At 41.6% G+C, this 15,421-nt stretch overlaps 1 protein-coding gene across 4 annotated transcripts in view; it reads right to left on the minus strand.

Moving 5' to 3' along the window:
• Positions 1-12,710, minus strand: part of MCOLN3 (mucolipin 3) — a 34,629-nt gene extending 21,919 nt beyond the window's left edge. For 2 of the 4 annotated variants that reach the window (XM_023751805.1, XM_023751803.1), the window contains exons 1-5: positions 12,339-12,709; positions 8,466-8,633; positions 1,739-1,892; positions 502-586; positions 328-424 (exon numbers count right to left, since the gene is read on the minus strand). In XM_023751805.1, coding sequence (XP_023607573.1) covers positions 328-424; positions 502-586; positions 1,739-1,892; positions 8,466-8,633; positions 12,339-12,605 — 771 coding nt within the window. In that variant the 5' untranslated portion in view covers positions 12,606-12,709. Of the gene's footprint in view, positions 1-327; positions 425-501; positions 587-1,738; positions 1,893-8,465; positions 8,634-12,338 lie in introns of all 4 variants that reach the window. The other 2 variants (XM_023751804.1, XM_006086151.3) reach the window with 2 other exon arrangements.
• Positions 12,711-15,421: the final 2,711 nt, after the last annotated feature.

Here is a 15,421-nt window from a genome sequence, read left to right on the forward strand (position 1 = left end):
GACTGCTAGACGCTGAACTACAAAACTCTCTCCTTTGTATTTGAACACCTACCCTGTGCCAGACACCTTGGTACTAAAGACACAACCATGAACAAGACAAGGTCCCTCATAGAACTTAGGTTGAAGTACAAAAGAAAGATAATTAATTAACAAGTAAGCAAGTTATTGTAACAAAATGGAGCTAGCTGTTCCAACGCTCCCCTTAGGCGCATTCAAGCCGAAACATCCTATACATTTGATCATGCCTTAATGCAAGTAGGTGAAACATATAAGTAGATAAAACACTTTCCTCCAGACTGGAACCAAATCAGCCCAGCCCGTACTTACAGTCAGAGTGAAGTCGTAACAGTCAGGGAGCTCGTGATGACGAATAGTCTGCAGATTAATGGCTTTCAGTTTAAACATCAGCTCCACTGTTAGGAGTCTAGGGAACAGAAGAGACTTCAGTGCAGTGAAAACACACTCACAAACATGAGTCACGCTCCCGCCTGCCTCCCTCACCTGTGAAAGTCCAGTGTTAGGTTGAGTTTATTTTCTTCTGGTGTTCCAATGTAAAAAGATTCATCTGGCTCCACGGAGAAACATTCTGCCACAGAAAGGAACAAGACATAATACTGCAGCCAAAATACATAAAACTACATCTTGGGAAGATAATATAGATATTCAAAACTAAATATTCAGGTTCTAGTACTTTTCTGAATTAAGATTTTAAAGGGTAGACATCTATACCGACCTCTTGGTTACAATGACTCATTTGTTTTTAAGACATAAGTGGCTACATTTCTGCAGTGGGTGGGAGTGGAAAAAGTTCTGAACCCGATCTCATTAGTCTTCTATAGAATGCTATCTTCCCTCCTGGCCTTTAAACCTAAACTTGGAGACCTTCCTCCCTTTTTTTTTTTAATTGTATCTAAACAGGCTTGAAGCACTTGCAGTGTCAAAGAAAAAATTTTTCTAAGCATAAAGGATCTACTTTTTTAATATTATGTGTTGACTATTTTTCCTCAATCAGTATTTTTTAAAGGAAAATAGCATCTTAGGTTTTCACTAATCAGTACTATAATATTTTACTATTCCTCTCCCAAAAAAAGTCCCAGTCACTATTGATGAAAGCATTCAAATATGTTTTATTCTTTTTATTAAATGACAGAGGTGACATTGATGAATAAGATTAATACCTATTTTTTAACATTTAGTCCTGAGCTAATGTTTCAGGTACAACTTGCAAATAACACTTTGCTAATAAGAATAAGCTGTGCTCTTCTAAATTCTGGCTCTCATTCCTACCCCAGTCTACCCCCGCCCCTCACCCCCGTAGATACTGAATAGTGAGATGCTAGTAAAGAGAGGGAGCTGGACACACATCAAGAGTTTGCAAGCATAATTTTTTGTAAGGAAAATATCTGCCTATTTAATGAGCTAATCCAGCACGAGAGGCCGTGGAATATAGTGTTTAAGAGCCCAGACAACCTGGGTCAGATTTCAGCTCTGCCGCTTATTAGCTCCACCTTGAGCAGATCCCTTACCTCTCTGCACCACACTGTAGTCTTCCATAAAACGGTAATAATAATAATAAACCATGGGACAGTACCTGACTGACACGCAACTTTTATATGGTTTATCAGATGACCTATTAATTAGCACAGACCAGATCAACGTTTTCAGAGATGAAATTACTGATTGAAAAGATAAATCAAGGAATGGAAAGTGGAAGTTCCAGCATATAGAAGAGCATTACCAGTTTCAATTTGGGGATCAATGTCAAAGGTATCGTTTCCAGGACAGATGTTTCCTTGCTTGTAGAAGTACTGGCAGACCGCCATACCGGACTGCTCCGCGCCCTGATCCTCATAAGCGTGGTTCCCGACTGAGATGTTGCGTAGCTGCAAGTACTTCAACCAAAAAGAGAAACAGGAAGTGGGAATGCCAGCCCGGGCAGATGTGAAGCCATGATCTCGTTCCCTCCCTGACTTTGAAACTGGCAGGCTCCCACCTCTGCCCTGGGTGGAGACCCTCCCACCGACATGCAGAGTTAAGTGGCCTGGACTGCGCTCCGGGGCAGCAGAGGGGCGAAGAGCACTTGAGAACCTGAGTTCTGAGTTCAGGTGTCAAATCCATGACCTCAGGCAAATCACAAACTTTTCGGAGCTTCTGGTTCCTTATCCGCAAAATTAAAGGCTTAACCCGCATAATCTTCTTTCCTCCTTTAAAGAACTATGTTCTGGAACTGGCTTTTACATTGAGTGTGGATACAAATTTATTTTATCTTAGACCTACATCCTATATGGTCAGAGTGTTGCTTCACTACTGCAATACAGGAAGGGGGATATCATTGTTCCAGGCTAACCAGCAAAACTTTTTATTTAAAAAATACATTTTTAATATTTATTATCTTTGTAAGAATATAGCTTAGTCATTTTCATAGCAATAATCCCCTGTCCTGGAGAATCCTCTAAAACAAAATGTGACTTTTACAAATGAGAATCACATGGTATTTTGGAATAACTGTCCACTTAAACCTCTTAGTGAATTTCGGTGGATGAAAAACACAAAGGAAGGGTTTCAGAGCTTATTTTGAACAATGTCAGTTGGCACAATTAGTGATACAAAGATCAGGATATGGTATCTGTCTCTTGGAATTAATAATTTAGTGGGATAGACACAGATAAATAATCCTACTAAAGGATGCCTGTGAAACATGCTGTGATCATTGAAGGGAATCATTGATAACACGGGGCCCATGGAATTGATTCTGAGCTGGGCCTGGTGGAGGCAGCACGTTACCAAATCCGACACTTAGTTCCCAGTTCTCAGTGCTTCATGCCTGGTTGTCGGTCCTCACCTAACGTAACCTCTCCACGGTGCTTGGTGCAGGCGAGTGCTTTCCCCTTCATGCGATACTTTCTCCACTTGTCTTCTGGGACCCAGGCTGCTCCTCTCAGTCTCCTTAGCTGAATCTCCTCTTCCCAACCTCTACATCTCAGGGTGCCTTGAATTCAGTCTTCTACCTCTTTCACCACATTCTCTCCATGGGTGATCTCGGCCAGTCCCATGCTTTATATACCATCTATATGCTGATGACTTCCAAATTTATCTCTCCAGCCCTGCCCTCTCCACTAGATTCCAAATACAAGTGGGTAGCAATCTACGTGTGGCGTCTAAGAGAAATCTTAATCATGGATGGACAAACAGGTAAAATTGTCTCTTTCTACAATAATTTTCTTCTTCATAAACAACTCCATATGTCAATCACTTTCCAGGCAAGACTTGGAAATGATCCTTTAGTCTTCTTCTCTCATACTCCATTTCCAATCCATCAGAAAATCATGCATTACTTTCTGATTATATCCCAAACCTGACCACTTCTCATTACCTTCACTGCTATCGCCCTGGTCTACTCCTCCATCATGTCCCACCTGGTAACCCAACTTTCCTGCTTCCAATCCAGACTCTCACCACAGTCTCGTCTTTGTAAAGAAATCATAGGGCTGTTACAAATATTTCCTTACCACGGTCACAAAGAGTAAGTGAATTAAGGCACGTAAAACCCTTAGAATAGTGACACCTAAGACATGAACCTGTTTGAGACTCTGTTGCTTCTCCCTGGAAGCTTCTTCCTTGAGATCATCATGGGCTGCCTCACTGCTCTTCAGTCTGCTCTCTGCTCACTTGTATCACCTTCTCAGAGAAGCCTTCCCTGACCATCTCCACCCTTTCACTCTGCCTGCTTTTTTTGTTTGTTTGTTTGTTTTACCTTAAACAAATAACCAACTGACAGATGATATCCTTATTTATTTATCTACTAGAGGCCCAGTGCACAAAATTCATGCACAGCAGGGGGGTGGGGGTCCTTCAGCCCAGCCTGTGCCCTCTTGCAGTCCGGGAGCCCCTGTGGGATGACTGACTGCCACGGAGGCGGGAGAGGCTCCCACTGCTGCTGCGCTTGCCAGCCATGAGCCCAGCTTCTGGCTGAGCGGCGCTTCCCACTATGGGGAGCACACTGACCACCGAGGAAAGCTCCTTCATTGAGCGCCTGCCCCCTGGTGGTCATTGCACATCATAGCGACCGGTCATTCTGCCATTTGGTCGATTTGCATATTAGCCTTTTATTATATAGTATTAGAGAGGCCTGGTGCACAATTTTGTGCATGGGGGGGGTGTCCCTCAGCCCAGCCTGCACCCTCTCCAATCTGGGACCCCTCAGATTGCAGGATGTCCTGGGTGAGGGGCTGGGGCAGTTTGCAGGCCAGCCACACCACCATGGGGTGAGGGTCCCTGCTGGGGGGGCGTGGCCAGCCTGGGTGAGGGGCTGAGGGCCATTTGCAGGCCCCTCCTTCAGCAGCTGACCAGGGCGGGCAGGAAGTTTGGGTCGCCCCTGGCGACCCAAGGCTCCCGCACACTCGGGCCAACTCCGTGACCACCACCTACAGGTCCCTCCTTCAGTGGCTAGCCAGGGCAACTCAAGCCTCCCGTGCGCTCAGGCCAGCTCCGTAGCCACCGCCCACAGGCCTTTCCTTCAGAGGCTGGCCAGGGCGGGCAGGAAGCTTGGCTTCCTCCGTCGCTGGGGGTGACCCAAGCCTCTCGCCCGCTCCGGCTGGCTTCGAGGCTGCTGCCATCTTTGTCCAACTAATTTGCATACTCACTCCTGATTGGCTGGTGGGCATTGTGAAGTGACGGTTAATTTACATATTTCTCTTTAATTGGTGTAGATTGCTGTTCTCTTCCTATTATAATATGACCTCCTTGACTTTGTCTGTGTGTTCACTACTGTATTTTTGTAGCAAAAACAATATCTGATACATAACAGATGCTAGAATTTTGAGGGAATAAATCTTAGCCTTTGCTCGTGTATGTTAGAGTCTCTCCCTCCTTCCATGGCTTCCTGGCTCTCTCAGAGTAAACTTCATAGCTCCTTTCCTGGCCCAGTCACACTTGCCTCCTTTGCGTTTTCCTGAAACTTACTCAGTGCTTTCTGGCCGGCAGGGCCTTGGCTGTTGCTACCCGTTCAGCCTGAAATATTCTTCCTCACACTGTAAGTCCTCAGAGAGCCTTTTCTGACTGCCCTGTACTATTAATGCCTTTTGCTACTTTATTTTACTTCACAGCACTCATCACTATATAAAATCAAATAATTTTGGTTAAACTTGTTTAAAAGCCATCTTTTCCATTAGAATGTAAATTCCACAGGGCTAGGAATTTATCAAGTCCTCCGCTCTAACCCCAGTACTTAGAACAGTATTAGGCCTGGAATAGGTGTCAAACAAATAGTGAGGTAAAATATTACTATAATGCTGCAGTGGCTCTTCATTTCCTAGAGCTAATCTATGCACAGTAAACCATCATATAATAAAAGGGTAATATGCAAATCGACTGAATGGTGGAACGACTGGTCGCTATGACAGGCACTGACCACTAGGGGGCAGACACTCAACGCAGGAGCTGCCCCCTGGTGGTCAGTGTGCTCCCACAGGGGGAGTGCCGCTCAGCCACAAGCTGGGCTGACAGCTGGCAAGCGCAGCAGAGGTGGGGGGAAGCCTCTCCTGCCTTCGCAGCAGCAATAGGGATGTCAGTAGGACATCCCCTGAGGGCTCCTGGACTGCTAAAGGGTGTAGTCCGGGCTGAGGGACCCCCCCCCCCTCCCACCACCACCAGTGCACAAATGTCGTGCACCGGGCCTCTAGTTAGATAATATGTGTGATTAGGGTATTGAGATTGGGAAAATGAGCCAAAAGTCTATGATAATGGAAGTGGCATAAATTATTAAATAGCATTATGTCTTACATATAGGGGGAAATAGTGTAATGCTGGAGATATTCCATTTTGAGATTTTTGTTTTCTATTCAAGGAAATAGTGTATTCATTAAGTCTTTCTAAAGCCACTCTGAGCCAAATGGTAGTTTTATAAGGGGGATAGGAGAGCAGGGAGGGCATAAGAGATTAAAAAGTCCTTTCCATGAAAAAGAAGGTAAAAGATATTGAGGGTGGTAATCTATTTCAGGCACATCAAGAGAAGGCAAGGTTCTTTGGAAAAGACAATAATGCTAGGAAAACAGAGGCAGCAGAAAGAGAGGAAGAACAAATAGGAGATGGACTAACTCCGTAAAAGAAGCCATAGGCTTGAGTCTACAGGAGCTGAGCAGGGCTGTTGAGGACAGGACATTGTGGACGTCACTCATTACATTGGGGACCGCCCAAATGTAAGGGGCAGATGAAAGAAAGGAACCCAGTAAAGATGACCCACAATTGGTTGAGGAAAGCCAAGGTATCATTTAAAACAAAATAACTAGTGTTCTGACATTCACATATATGAGCATATATAATAAACAAAGGTGATGTTATAACCAGCATTGGATCGGAATGAGCCTAGAGATGGTCTCCTTAGAGGACATCTGGGGGCTAATCCCTTCGGAATAAGTAATTAGTCATGGAAATACCTTTAAGAGCCGAGAAGCCACCGTCCCATCTGTCAGTTCCCCTCAGGGACTATCATCTCAACTATCAGGATATCTCCTTACAACAAACAAAGCTCCTTCTTTAACACCAGTCCATACTGTCCCTTTTCAGTTATCTGGAGCCATGTAGAACAACTGACCTCATTAACCACAAAAACTCTAGTTATTCATGAAAATTATGATCAAGATATTTTTATCGTCAGCTACTAGTGAAAATGCCTGATAGTTGCTTGGAAGATGGAAAGCAATCATTTGCCTAAGGTAAACCACCCCAAATATTATTTTCTACTTACATATTAGAGTAAGGAATCTACATGCAGTTCTATAAAGAATGTAGAAATCTGATAAATAGAATGGCCTGAATGCCAAATAGTACTGTATTTTTATAAATATATTTTTATTGGTTTAAGAGAGGGAGGAAGAGGGAGAGATAGAAACATCAATCATGAGAGGGAATCATTGATCGGCTGTGTCCTACACGCCCCATACTGAGGATAGAGCCCACAATCCAGGCATGTGCCCTGACTGGGAATTGAACTATGACCTCCTGGTTCATAGGTCAATGCTCAACCACTGAGACATGCTGGCCCCAGGCCAAGTAGTACTATATTTTCAAAACTAAGTTTAAGTCTACTAGTTAAGGTAAATACATTTTAGGAGGAATTTTAATGAACTATTTACTTCTGGCCTCTATCCCCCCTGCCAAAAAAAAAAAAAAAAAAAACACAAAACAAAGAAACTACCAATTTGGTTCAAAACAGCTTTAAAGAAACTTAATAAGCTTAAAACAAAAATCTCAAAACTGAATATTTCCAGCATTGTATATTTTTTCCTTACAAATTGTAGGACATAATTCTGTTTAACAACGTATACAGCTTACTTCTATTACTGTAGATTTGGGGGCAATTCTTGCAATCGGAATGCTAACAGAAAGCTTTGGTGTCATAATTACATATCCCATCTTAGCAATTTATCATTTCAATGCGCAGAGATTGTCTCTAGATAATGAAGAGACATGGTTTCATTATAACAATTGTTTGGAGGAGAGTTGTAATAATTTTGAAACTAAGCCAGCTTGAAAATACTGACTTCAAGAACACTCCAGCCCTAGCCTGTTTTGCTCAGTGGGTAGAGCATCAGCCTGCGGACCGAAGGGTCCCGGGTTCGAATCTGGTCAAGGACAAGTACCTGACCGGACCCTGGTGGGGGCTCATACAGGAGGCAACCAATCCATGTGTTTCTCTCACATTGATATTTCTCTCCGCTTTCCCTCTTTCTAAAAATCAATGGAAAAATATCCTCAGATGAGGATTTTTTTTTAAAGAACACTTTCAATGATACCTACCAAATAAGAGATTTAGGATCTTGAGAAAGTACTATTTATAGCAAAAACAAATTGATTACAAACGCAGAATAGGAATTTGACTCATCTGGATGAAAAACAAGCTTACTTTTTTGGCAGTTAATCCGAGTCACAATAAGATCATTGTCATGCATGACATAAAGGCCTTACTTATTTTTTAAGTGAACTTTCAGGTCTTGGTTGCTACATATACTTTGCAAAGTGAATATTCTCATTAAGTATTAAGGGCCTCTGAAACTATAAACTCTGAGGACTTAATGACTACTTACTACCAGCGTCGTGGTTAATAATTTTAAACCTTTGAGGCTTTCATACAAGCCCTAGTTTGATTCTTTTAATTAAGTCTTTCAAGTTTCTGTCTCTGTGTTACTGACCAAAAACTCTTCTCAATTTATAGTTTTGTAAAAGTTTGTTGGCAATATTTTAAAAAACATTTTAAAAATTATTTTATACATGCCATTTATACATTACAGAAATGTTCACCCTTCTCCAGCTGAATGTCAGTCTCTATTACGTACATCGCTAACTGTTTTTTTAGTCTGTTCTTTCTCCCAAGTAAAGAATGCACATGCACCCCTGACAGAGGAAAATCAAGCCAAATCCATTAAAGTATCTATCATTTAAAAAAAAAAAAGCCATGCTTGATTTACCTGGTTCACTGCGAAGATGATCTGACTGTATACATCACTCTGTGTGTAAACTGCATAGGTGTCATCCGCTTGGTCCACATATCCTTTTAGGAAGAGGTGTTTGAATGCTATAGTGTTATCTTCCTTGAAAGCTACCACCATCTGGTTACTTAGCCCAAAAAAGACCAGCTTAAGGGGGGAAAAAAGGAAAAGGTTAGAGGGTGAAAAAGCATCAAAATAAAGGTCTCCATATAATAATCAATTTATCTATTCAAGATTCAGTGTCTAATTAATCCTGAATATGTCCCATAGAAATTAATCTTTGGTAGCTATGAATTAATTTGTCCTTAAAGATAAGGTAGGTTTCTAGTTCTAAGGTAAAAGGAAGTGGTTTTGCATCTTTTCAACATTTTTTTTTAACGTCTGATCTCATTTATGGCATTGCTCCCATCAAAAGCTTCAGGAGTGTTCAGGTAAGTCCTTCAGGAGTGCTGCAGGTGTTCAGAGGAGCAAGGTCACTTTTTGGCTACAACGTAGGGAGGTTCACTTAAAGAAAGCATGATAGAAACCCTGAAGTATGTGCAGAACTTGGGCAAAGGACATTTGAGGAGCTAAGAAGGTAGCCCAGAATTTAGCGCTTTGAAAGGACATAATTCAAGTAGAGGAACATTGAGAAGAAACATTAGCAGAGGAAATGGTGCAGGGGCCTGAACAGCAAGTAGAAGAGTGTAATACTGAATTCTGTAGGACATCAAAAAGGTCTTGAAGAAGGTATATAATGTAATGTAAGAAATACCTTAAATAAGTCTAAGTCCTACAATCAAACTATATTCCTAGGTCTAATTACCAAAACTGTGACAATAAGACCCAATATAAAAGTATTCTTTCAACTTATCTCTAAATTAAAGTATATTAATATAACATATCCTTAATGTCCATGCAGGATTGACCCACATGAAACCAGTTGTTCACATGCAAAAAGGCTGTTTACCTGAACTGCTGTCATGGTAACATAAAGTCTGTCAATCATATCCCAAACCTTACTTTACTCCAAGTCTCTTTCACTTTCTCTTCCCTCCCAAACCACCTTAATCTATCTCTATTTCATACACCACACACACACACACACACACACACACACCCGAGCATGACATAAAGGCCTTACTTACTTTTGAAGTGAATTTTCTAAAGTATGTGCACGTAGTTTAGAATATACATTCTGCCTTCGATCCCAGAATGAGGCAGGGTGTATTGTATATGGAAAAGGAAGAACACTGAGCACCCATGGGCCATTACTCTATTCCAGCAACTTTCCTCACTCTAATCCCATAGTACAGTTCCTAATGTACCTATTTTACAAGGTGAGTACATACAGGCTCAGAGAAGCTAAATAACTTTTCCAAGTCGAATTGCCCAAAATTGTATAGTTAAAATTGGAGCCATCTAACAGACTAAATCCAAGCTGCACAACCCAGGTTCTGATTGGGAAAAATAGAGTAGACAAGTCTTTTCCCCTTCATTCTCCCTTTGTAAATGTATGCTTATACCTTACACATGTCATCTCTCTCCACCTAATTCAACCCCATCACTGAAGAGCCTCTTTCAGCTCAAAGTCCTACTTAAATCCCAATAAAACGACAGTTTGATATTCCAGGGATTTCACATCTATTGAAGCTGATGACCAAAGAGCCTCCAGAGAATTCGCAAACACATTCTTACCAATTCATTCAAATACATGAGGACCTCCCACGTGCCAGTACTGAGCTAGAGACTAAAGATACAATGGGAGGCAACAGTTCTTGTCCTCTCGGGCCTAGGAGACAGGAGGCTGAGACAGAACTGCTATAATTCAGAGACTGAGCCAGGAAGTGGGGAAGAAAAAACCTTTAGTAAGGTACCTATCATTGTGCACATCTTTCTTTTGTTACCGAGACACAACATCTCCAACTTAACAGAAATACCACTGTCTTTTCCCTAAAGAAGAAATCTGTTACCAAGTCACCCTTATTGATCAATTACAAAGTTGTCTTTATGTAATACAGTGATGGCGAGCCTTTTGAGCTCGGCGTGTCAGCATTTTGAAAAACCCTAACTTAACTCTTGGTGCCGTGTCACATATAGAAATTTTTTGATATTTGCAACCATAGTAAAACAAAGACTTATATTTTTAATATTTATTTTATATATTTAAATGCCATTTAACAAAGAAAAATCAACCAAAAAAATGAGTTCGCATGTCACCTCTGACACGCGTGTCATAGGTTTGCCATCACTGATGTAATATTTGCTTGATTGCTCAGATATAAATTACGGAAACATCTCAATTGAGAAACCTCAGTTCCTTTCAAAAACTTACCTAAACACCTTTCACATGTTAATTACTAACGAGCTTAACATTTTAAACCATTGGTCAATTCTTCTCTTGACCACTCTAGGAAACACAGGAAGGTTAGATAAGCTTCATAAAAGATTAAGGAATAATTAAGATAATAAATCTTAGAGGGAATAAATCTGAGTTTGAATTTCAGTTCTGCTCTTCATTCCCTGACTATGATAGGCTATTTTAACGCACTAAGCCTCAGTGTTCTAGTCTGTGAAATGGGAATACCACTCTCTCTGATTTGTTTTAAGAACTGAACATGATGATGCCTATACAATGTTTAGCCTAAAACACAGCACTCATTCTAAGTAGAAAGTATTTATGTTCAACCATTTACTTTTAAAGAGAAATCGTTACTCTCACCAACAGAAAAATATATGCAAAAATTCTACCAACTTCATATGATTATAAAATCCCCTTAGCTTCTAAGAATCTTAAGCATTTGTTCTCAATAACCAGTTAAGATTAGTGACTTCAGGGTTTAAAATATTTTTCTCCTTGAATATGAGTTGTTGGGCTGTTTTTTGTTGTTGTTTTTTCACCAAAAAGAGAAAGTACTAATTAAACATCTCTTTCCCCTATTAAAATCTACTTTTATTTTTGCCTATTTGCTCTTAATGAAAGATAATTGCTCTCAGCAGCAAGAAAACAACAACAAAAAACACATTTCTACACAAGAGTAAATCACAAGTATAAATAATCACAAAATTTTTTTCCCCCCAAAAAAGGTTAAGAAAGACCAAGGAAATGAGATTCTTAACATCTCCTAAAATGAAGTGTCATATTTCACTCACCACCTATGCTACTCCTTTTTAGTTAACTCTGATTCTTCCACTACAGGACTCCCATGATCACAGAGAATCCAGGTACTTGCCTTACAGAAACCCTTGAAGTGTCTGAAGAGAAATTCCCAGGAAACTAATTAGGAAGGAAAAGGCTCTTCTGATTGGACAACAGCTAGTTTCCAAGGTGGATTCAGAAACCTCTCCACTGGAAGCCAAATATTAAAATTTTCTTTTCCTGAAAACTAATTGGATTATGTGGCTGAAATGGTAACTTAAGGAAAGATGAAAAGGAAAAGGTAAGAAAAAACCCCCAAAAGTCTTCTTTCACAAATATTTACGAGAGAAGGGTTTAAGATTTCATGTTTCCTTACTTATTGTTCCCCATTATGCATGCCGTTCAAAGTTATAAAAACCACTGGCGGGTTTGGCTCAGGGATAGAGCGTTGGCCTGCAGACTGAGGGGTCCCGGGTTCGATTCCGATCAAGAGCGCATGCCTGGGTTTCGGGCTTGATCCCCAGTGGGGGGCATGCATGAGGCAGCCAATCAATGATTCTCATCATTGATGTTTCTCTCTCTCTCTCTCTCTCTCTCTCTCTCTCTCTCTCTCTCTCTCTCTTCCTCTCTGAAATCAATAAAAAAATATTTTAAAATAACAAGAAAACCACTAGCCATGGGCCTCTTTGTCATTAAAAGAGGCTTTTAACAAACCTCTGACCTGAGGTGCTCACCTGGATGGTCACCATTGCAAGTTTTATAATTTGTATGACAAGTTTCCATGGTTTTCTGCCTCGAGCCCAGAATTTCTCACAAGGATTCATGAAAAAAAATTTGAGTTTTCGCCTCATCTGGTCTTCTAATAGAAGCTCCTCGGAGGGAGATGTATTCTGGTTAAACGTGCAGCCATTTTCCTCCTGCTGAGAGCTACAGCTATTTGTAACGACCTCAGGATTTGCCATCTCTAGAGGGAAAAAACAAACAAACAAAACTGTTTCCATTCTGTAAGTAAAGACACAAGTTTATGTTCTTTGCTATTGCAGGATAGTTGAAGGAGTCACAACAGAAGATCTGGTTTCAAATAAGCACCATTGTTGTAAACTGCACTTTAGATGTTTACAGACTCAATTAGAATGTTAACATATCATTTTTCTTTTTGTTTCCGTTATTAAATGATTTTTTTTTACTCAGTTAAATTTACAAAATTCAGGGACTACATTTAGAAAAATGTTATATGTACTTACACATATATGGTACGTATAGGCTTTCTGTCTCATTCAGTGGCAGATATAGAGCATGGATTGTGAGCTGAAAGCCCAGGTCAGGGCTTCAGAGGGTAGATGGACCTTGAAATTATATGGGAACATTTTTTATCTATGTGGATATGGCCTCTTTTCTTCTGGAGAGACTTAAAGATTTATCAGATTATCAAAATAGAATTAAACCAGAGTTCTGTTTGTTTTTTAATGCTGGTTCTACAACTTGACACTTTTGTGACATGAGCCTCTCTGAGCCTCAGTTTTCCCTTCTGCAAAATGAGAACAGAAGGTGCTGTCATACACTTATATTGTGCATTACAAGTGAAAATGCAACCAAAGCCCCTGCATAGGGCCTCACACTAAGCAAGCAGCTTCACTCTCCCCACAGCCTAGCAGTTTCCTAAAACTGCCCACAAGGTTCTTAGTGGCCCTGTGAGCCTCAGGGGACTTGACTGTCCTACAACGGGGAGCACAGAAGCTCAATTTAAGTCCAAATCCCAGGCAGCCATGTCACTTGCATTTGCTTTTTATTGGAGACTTGATATTTTTGCAGCACATTTTACTTTTCAGGGTACTTCATAGCTATTATTTCGTTTGTCCCTTTGAAAAGGGTTTTTTTTTTTGTTTGTTTGTTTGTTTGTTTTTTACTGTCTTTGTAGTCAGCTTTTCCAAAGTGACCAAGAAGTCACTCCAGAAGCTGGGACCTACGTTGGACTTTTTTCTCAGACTAATAGGATATTCTGGAAACCTGTTCAAAATAAAATACCCAAAGCACCAGGGAGAGACCTGCCATATAAAAGGATGGCTCTGTTTGATATTTTTCCAATAACTTGTACTCAATAATCAAAGGGGAATTCAAACTATACATATTAATACAATATGTGACAAGTCACTGTTTAGGCACCACACTGTTTTTCAAGCCTAGAATCCCTTTTTTGGTTCTGATTCAGACATAGTAAACACGGCATCTCCAAACAATAGATATTCGCTATAAAAACTAGGCATGGGATACGTTTTTAAACTCTTAAAAATATATAGAATAAGGATATTGGTGAGTCAATAACAAAATATATTTACAATAGCATACAAACCCCTTCAAAAAGAAATAATTATGATAGGACTCATTAAAGTGTGACTTATGTGTATGTTATTAAAATGCCTTTCAAGGTATGAGTACAATAGCTCTTAGGTAAAGACATTAAAGGAGAGAAAGTTTACCAATACCTTCAGATTTTCACTCAAGAACACGTTATTTTTCTCTTCAAAAAAGGTATGATGTTTTTAATCCGCATTTTAAAAGACTTTACTTATTATGGGATGTAAAATGAAGATGATTTTATGTTACTCAAAACTCATATGAACACCAATGAAGCTCTTAATAATAAAACATGTTGGTGAATTACAGATTTAAGGTCACATTAAGCCCTTTCTATTTTGATACAGGGAAAATTAAACTTTAAACAAACCAGCCACAGGCCATGTAACAGTAACCCGTAGGAACAAAAGAGAAAATGAGCCAACCCCAATTAATTTATTCAGCACATCGCACCTCGTTGTCCGGGGAGCCAGATATTACATGTACCAGGACTGACCGCTAAACTTGCTGCAAACGTTAGCTTTGCCGCCTCACAGATGCCCTTCGGAGCAGGGTGCACTGTGAAAACTGCAACCAGTCCAGACCCCTAGCCGCTAAGGGGGGCAGGGCACACCCCTACCCACTCCCGCCCCAGAGCTCCCAGCGGGAGGCGGGGTGAGCGGAGCTGCGGATCCCGAGGGTGGTTATCTCGAGGTATTATTGGAATCTACAAACTAACACACAGGGGTTGTTTATTGAGGGCGATGAAAGACTTAACTGGATTGAGCTGCGGAAAGTTAGAGAGAACTAGGGACTGTGTGTCAATAGCAAAAGCCTCACACGTGGTGACCAAGTAACGCAACCTCATTTCTCCAGAAGCGCGTTGTCACTTCATCAGACACAAACCTTGGGTCTCTTTTCCGTTCTTTCTTCCTTCCTTCACCTTTTTACCTTTTCTCGATGAGCGCTCAGGCTAACTTTATTGGGCTGGTACTTGGTTCCCGGAAGGCGGTGAAGGCCACCGCGCTCATCCGAGAGCGGAGCCCGCAGCCGCCGCGCCTTCCTGCCGGGCCACTGCGCCCTGAGCCCCTTAGGCCACCGAGCCCGGCTGGACGCTGCTTTCGCCCAGCGCCCGGACCCGGGCTTTGCGTCCCCTCCCCCCCATTTCGTCCGCCCCCACGCCTCTAATAAAGGGAAATCCCAGTGAAAGGAGGTTGCTTGTCACGGTCAGGACCATCTCTAGGCCGCGGAACGCGGACCGCCCCCCCCCCCCCCAGGGCCCCCCCAGGCGTTGGGGGAAAGACCTCCGGGGGTTTGAATCCCGAGGTTTACATGGGTTTTCGGGGAAGAGGCCGGGCTGGGGGGGGGGGTGAAGACCCAGGAATTAAGGCCAGGCCAAACCCCCGGGGCGGGGGCCCAAACCCTACCGACCGAAACTACGTGGAGCCGGTCCTGTCGGACGCCAATGACTCTGGGAGGGGGA

The sequence above is a fragment of the Myotis lucifugus genome, unplaced genomic scaffold (genome assembly GCF_000147115.1).
Source record: "Myotis lucifugus unplaced genomic scaffold, Myoluc2.0 scaffold_25, whole genome shotgun sequence".
In the NCBI taxonomy this organism is placed as follows: domain Eukaryota; kingdom Metazoa; phylum Chordata; class Mammalia; order Chiroptera; family Vespertilionidae; genus Myotis; species Myotis lucifugus.